Genomic DNA, 6,000 nt, shown 5'->3' with positions numbered 1-6,000 from the left:
GTAGGTTATGAGTAGCCCTGAGCGCTGTTATGTATCTGTTACCAAGTTGTACTTTAAAATGTGAAGTAGGATTCTTATGCATGGCACATGATTTCATATTTCTTACACTTTGTGAAAATTTATTAATATGAGATTTTCTATGGCCACCATTAAATAACCTGTTTTGACTGAATAGTATAACTTCATCAACTATTTTTTCCTCCAGATATATCAATGAGTTCAAGCAAGATAAATGCCAAAGTTATGTAATTTTTAGAAAGATTTTGACAAATTTTACTGTATCTAATAACTACTCAGTACTAACCCATTTTGGAAAATAATACATTAATTCCATATTAATATTCTATAAAAATAGTCAATGGAAACCAAAAGAATTTCTACAAGTGACTAAGTAAAATAGATTGGATTCATTACTACATTCATTCTAGAAATATTCATTGTTCACTTTCTATGTGCTGGAAACATTCTTACACAATGATAAATGAACAAGCCTGACAATTTCTTGCCCATTAAGGGTTACATTCTAATAAGCAATAAAGACAACACTAATACCAGGTAGTTAAGTAATTTAATACAAAGCAAGACAAAGCCAGGGGCACCGGAAGTGGCAGTGGTCTTTCTCAGGAAGTTGCAGCTGATCACCGACCTGCATGAAGTGAGGTAATGGAAAATAGAAGTGTTTGAAGGAAGATTGCTTTAGTAACTGAGGTGGAGAGAGGAAAGAGGAGAAACTGCAGAAGTAAGTAGGGGTGGGAAAGTCCATGGCCTATGGGGAAGGTGAGGATTTTTATTTTCAATGTGCCGTGAAGCTGTTGAGATCACTCAGAGTTGGAAAAGAAACAGACCATGTGTTCCAACAGAATAACATCAGCTGTTATTATAGTAATTCACTGTTATTTATTGAGCAGTTATATTTTGTCAGGCACTATTGGTGCTGCTGGTTTTGCATATCTTATTATTAATTCTTCATAACACTCATGCAAAATAGGTTGATTGGACCTTATCTTACAGATTACAAAGTGAGGTCTGGAAAGATGAAGCAGTTTAACAAATATTATATATTCCTTTAACTGAAAGCAACTAAACAAAGGTCTGTCAGGCTCAAGTACATGCACTGAGTGAACAACTAGTAGTTCACTAGTCTTAATTTTCTTATTTTTACCATTAACAATTTAAAGCTTACATACAAAGCTGTGAGTCAACTGAGGGAGATATTTAAGTACTGTGGGTAGTAATGTGAAGCTGTGCTATTTTCATAAATATTTTGCATTAATTTAGACTTTATTAAAATTTACAAAAATAAATTCTTAATGCCTTTAGCTTACGAGCTGTGTTCTTGCAACACTCATGTGATGCAAAAACATAAAATAATTACTGAAAATAATACAAAGTATAATTTCTAGGAAGTTGCAACTTCCCTATTAGAATCAGATAATATCTTTTGATGTGGTTAAAAGGAACATATTTTAGACTACCAAACAGATGTGCAATCATGTTTGTGCTTTTCCTGTGTATCCTATGATTGATGATAATCTTATCATCAACTCAACCAGGATCTATTTTAATATATCTTTTTAGCGCCACTGGACACAAGTATTAAAACCATTTGTACAGGAAATTCATTAATGTGCATTTTAATGAGTTGTTTATCCAAATGTATTCATTGTTTATAAGGCTTTTATTCATACAAAATTTGTGATCCCCAGAAAACCTTATTTAATTTTTCTCATCTATTTTTCATGGATTCCTCCATCTGTTGTTTATCATACTTTTTAGTTTTCTACCAAGATTACCTAGCATTCTTTTTTAAATAAAGGAAACAATACTTCATGGAATAATTCATGAGAATTTCTCTGACTATACACTTTCAATTTTCATGTCAATATGATAGAAACGTAAATGTTCTCTCGATTTGTACTTTTCTATTTGACTTGCAAATTTTGGCTCCTTTAAATTTTCTCTTGTTTGGTATTTTCACTCTTTCCTAAGTAAATAATGGTATCATTGCGTAAGGATTGACTAAATCTTATGTCCTCTCATCTACTTGTAATATCTTCCTAAATTATTTTACTTCAAATCTGGTTTTCTCAAGCTTTTGTGAAACGATAATATTTTTCTCATCAACTTAATGGTGCCTATTTCAGATTTATGAAAAACTTTCTTTATTACATGACATAGATGTTTAAATTTCAAAGTACCAAGAAAATATATTATAACCATTTAACTACTCCACCAATAGTTCAAAATTACTCAAATTATTTGATTTAACACTTATGGCCAATTTGGTTCAGCTTAGTCTCACATGCTATTAACAAAAAATGATCATATGAACCAATTTTAAGAATTTTGTATTCACTACTTTCTTCCTGTTCAAGCTATAAATTTTGAAGTCTGCCTTGATTTGGATAGAATAATAAAGATAATTCTTAAAAGGAAGATTAAAATTAAAGTGTTTTATTATCTTGTTATCTAATGTTACCATAAAGCTTTATGCCCAACAGCTTAGCATTGATTTCCTTCTTAAGGCTACAATAAATGTAACTATTGCACCTAATTTTATATTCAGTAATAAAAAAATGACACTGAAGCATCAGTCATATTCCAAGGTCTTAACAGAAAAGGAAATATTGAGAATTGTATCATGCTTTATTCCATGAATGGTAACGGTCAGTTCAGTTGATCATAATATTTAGAGTGTATAGTAACTAAAGTTTGAATCCAGTATTTTTTTAAATTGTCTACATAATTTTTAGTAGAGATAAAAATTTACTTAAAATTTTCCACACTTTCCACCAGTTTCATAAAGTTTTCATTTAATTATGAGTAAATATTGACTTATATTTTGCTATTGTATTTTGACATAAGAATGTGGTTTGGGTTGTGTATGAAAAAATATATGACAAACTCCTAAATATATTTTCCTTTTTAATACAAAGTTGTAATATCAAAAATAATACAAATTTATACTATATAACTCTGATTAATATATACCAAGTATCTGTTCAAATTTGAAATCAGTTTTAAAGAGTGCTCTTGGCAAAGGTTTAAAAATATCAAACTAGAATGAATCATGGTATCTTAGTCAGAAATCTGCTTTCCATATAAGGTAAATGTTTTAAACATTTATGTAATCACCCACATTATCCTAGGTGTTAACATTTTAAAGTCTATCTCTATATAGTATCAGGAACTTAACCACATAAACATTTTATTCTTACTCTGTGAAAGATGAAAATTGGGTAAATAAAATAACACTAAAATATCTTAATTCAGTGCCTTTCTCACATTAACCAGCTAAAAAATTTGAGCATTTGCATTAGATGACATTGAAAAATAGTAGAGGAATATTTTAGTCATATGCTAGAGCTGGCTTTATAAGGCTTTTATTCATACAAAATTTCTGTGAACCCCAGAAAACCTTATTTACTTTTTCTCGTCTATTTTTCATGGATTCCTCCATCTGTTGTTTATCATACTTTCAAGTTTTCTACCAAGATTACCTAGCATTCTTTTTCAAATAAAGGAAACAATACTTCATGGAATAATTCATGAGAATTTCTCTGACTATACACTTTCAATTTTCATGTCAATATGATAGAAATGTAAATTTTATCTCGATTTGTACATTTCTATTTGACTTTCAAATTTTGGCTCCTTTAAATTTTCTCGTTTGGTATTTTTACTCTTTCCTAAGTAAATAATGACATAATTGCACAAGGATTGACTACATCTTATGTCCTCTCACCTACTTGTAATATCTTCCTAAATTATTTTACTTCGTATCTGGTTGTATTGATGCCTGTGAGTTGATTGTTTACGTTTCTCCCCACGTCTGTTCAATGACAGCATGTAGGTAGCTTAAAATAACCATGGGGTATTTACTCCAGGGAAATCAGAAAACTCTATAGACTAGGGCTTTCCCTGCCATAGAGCCAGGGCACAAAACTCTTTAAGACTACCCTTTGGTTCAAATATACATTAGTAGTTTCAAAAATGTTGATGGTAAGAAGCCCTAATTATTTGACTGCACTGCAGAACCAAACATGCATGCTAATCTTTTAAAGCGAGGTCCCAACTCGTTAAGGTAATCATAGCTTTCATCCTGATCAGAGACAGCTGATTCTAAGGAGCTCAGGGATCCAGCTAATGACCCTGTTCCCTCAAAAGCGTAGGTCTGGAGGGAATCAAAAGGAGGGGCACACGGATCAGTATCAGCTTCTTCGAGCTTTTCCAGGATGAACTTCCTGAATATGGCACTGTCGGGGCCAACTTGCAAAGACTGCCTGTATAGGCTCCTGATCTCAGCGCTGGTGGTTTTCCGAGTCTTGCGTTCCCGCATTATGGTGCTACTCCTCAGCGCTGCTACGTCAAAGGCCTCTGTATCTTCTTCTCCACCCCCTTCGTCATCATATCGGAATATATTCTCTCTGAAATCTTCACTTTTCTCAGGAAATAGAATCTGTTTTCTCCGTTGTTTTAAACCCAAAGTCAAAAAAATAAACCCTGATGAGGAAAGCATATCGGAATATCAATAAACAATAAAGAATATTATAAACATTACAGTCTTTGCTCTCATTTCAAGCTCAAGATGAGTGCTTAAACTTTATGATTATAAGAAAAGATACATTTGTTATTGAAAATTTGCCAAAGGGACTTGCAAATTACAAAAGAATGTATCACGATTTTTCTGGCTGATGACTTAGAGACAAAGAAAACCATAAAAATATAGTGAACTATTTTAGATGATGAACAATTTAACATTCAAAATCTATTTTTTCTCAAATATTAAAATAGAATAAAGTAGAATGATAAAAGTTTGCAACCTGAATGCATTTGTCAACTTTAGTAGCCAATGCTTCATATTAATAGTAGTTCAGAACAACAGAACAGTTTGATATTCCTTACTGAAGCAAAATTCTGTGGCATAATTATTTTCTAAATTAATATATATTGACTATGAAGCATACATCAGGCGTTCTTCTAAAAGCTTTATATTTATTGATTGATTTTATTCTTGTGAAAGCCATTATATTATTATATCCTATTATAGATGAGAAAAGTGAAGCACACAGATGTTAAATGACATCGCTAGAATGACACAGCTAGTTGAGAGACACAATGGGATACTGTTCAGCCACCAACAGTGAAGTCATTTACAGCAACATAGATGAACCTGCCAGACATCATGTTAAGTAAAATAAGCTAGGCACAGAAAGAAAAGCACTGCTTGATCTCACTTATACGTGAAATCTAAAAAAGTTGATTTCATAGAAGTAGAGAATACAATGGTAGGTACCAAGACTTGTAGAGTAGTCAGGGGAGTGGGGATGAAGAGAGGTTACTCAATTGGTACAAAGTTACAGTGGGACAGGAGGAATAAGTTCTGGTGTTCTATTATACCGTAGGGTGACTGTAGCTAATAATTTATTTCAAAATAGGTAGAAGAGATAAATTTGGATGTTATCATCACAAAGAAAGGCTAAATGTTTCAAGTGACAAATATGCTAATTATGCTGACTTGAGCATTATGCAATATATACAAGTATTGAAACAACACACTGTACCCCATAGATATGGCCAATTTGTATCAATTATAAATACAATAAAATAAAGAAAGACAAAAGTAGAAAGTTGGGTCAGAGCCTGTGCTCTGTGATACCACATAAATTTCAGAAATTCTAAACTATCATGCATTTGAATCATAACACATTTGTCTATAATTATTATTTATTCCATAAGATAATTTTAATATCATGTAGAAACAGAAAAAATTCAGAACACTTTTGCTGTAATTTTAAATTAAAATGTGTGTGTGTGTCTTTGTGTGTGTGTGTGTCATGTGTGTGTGTGTCTTTGTGTGTGGGTATCAAGGATAACTAAGCCCCCACCTAGGATCTTATGCACCTGTTCAGAATTTTACATGTAGGATTTGAAACACACATGAAGTCATGTTATGAATAGTATCACAAAGAGAAATATGGTTGTTATATAGTATTTATA

At 31.8% G+C, this 6,000-nt stretch overlaps 1 protein-coding gene across 2 annotated transcripts in view; it reads right to left on the bottom strand.

Annotated features, from left to right (window-relative positions):
* Window positions 1-414: 414 nt before the first annotated feature.
* Window positions 415-6,000, bottom strand: part of CDH19 (cadherin 19) — a 103,124-nt gene continuing 97,538 nt past the window's right edge. For both annotated transcript variants that reach the window (XM_050767123.1, XM_050767122.1), the window contains one exon: window positions 415-4,503. In XM_050767123.1, coding sequence (XP_050623080.1) covers window positions 4,013-4,503 — 491 coding nt within the window. In that variant the 3' untranslated portion in view covers window positions 415-4,012. The remainder of the gene's footprint in view (window positions 4,504-6,000) is intronic.

The sequence above is a fragment of the Macaca thibetana genome, chromosome 18 (genome assembly GCF_024542745.1).
Source record: "Macaca thibetana thibetana isolate TM-01 chromosome 18, ASM2454274v1, whole genome shotgun sequence".
Classification (NCBI taxonomy): Eukaryota; Metazoa; Chordata; class Mammalia; order Primates; family Cercopithecidae; genus Macaca; species Macaca thibetana.
The sequence above is the reverse complement of the archived record's forward strand: the minus strand, read 5'-3'. Positions and strand labels throughout refer to the sequence as shown.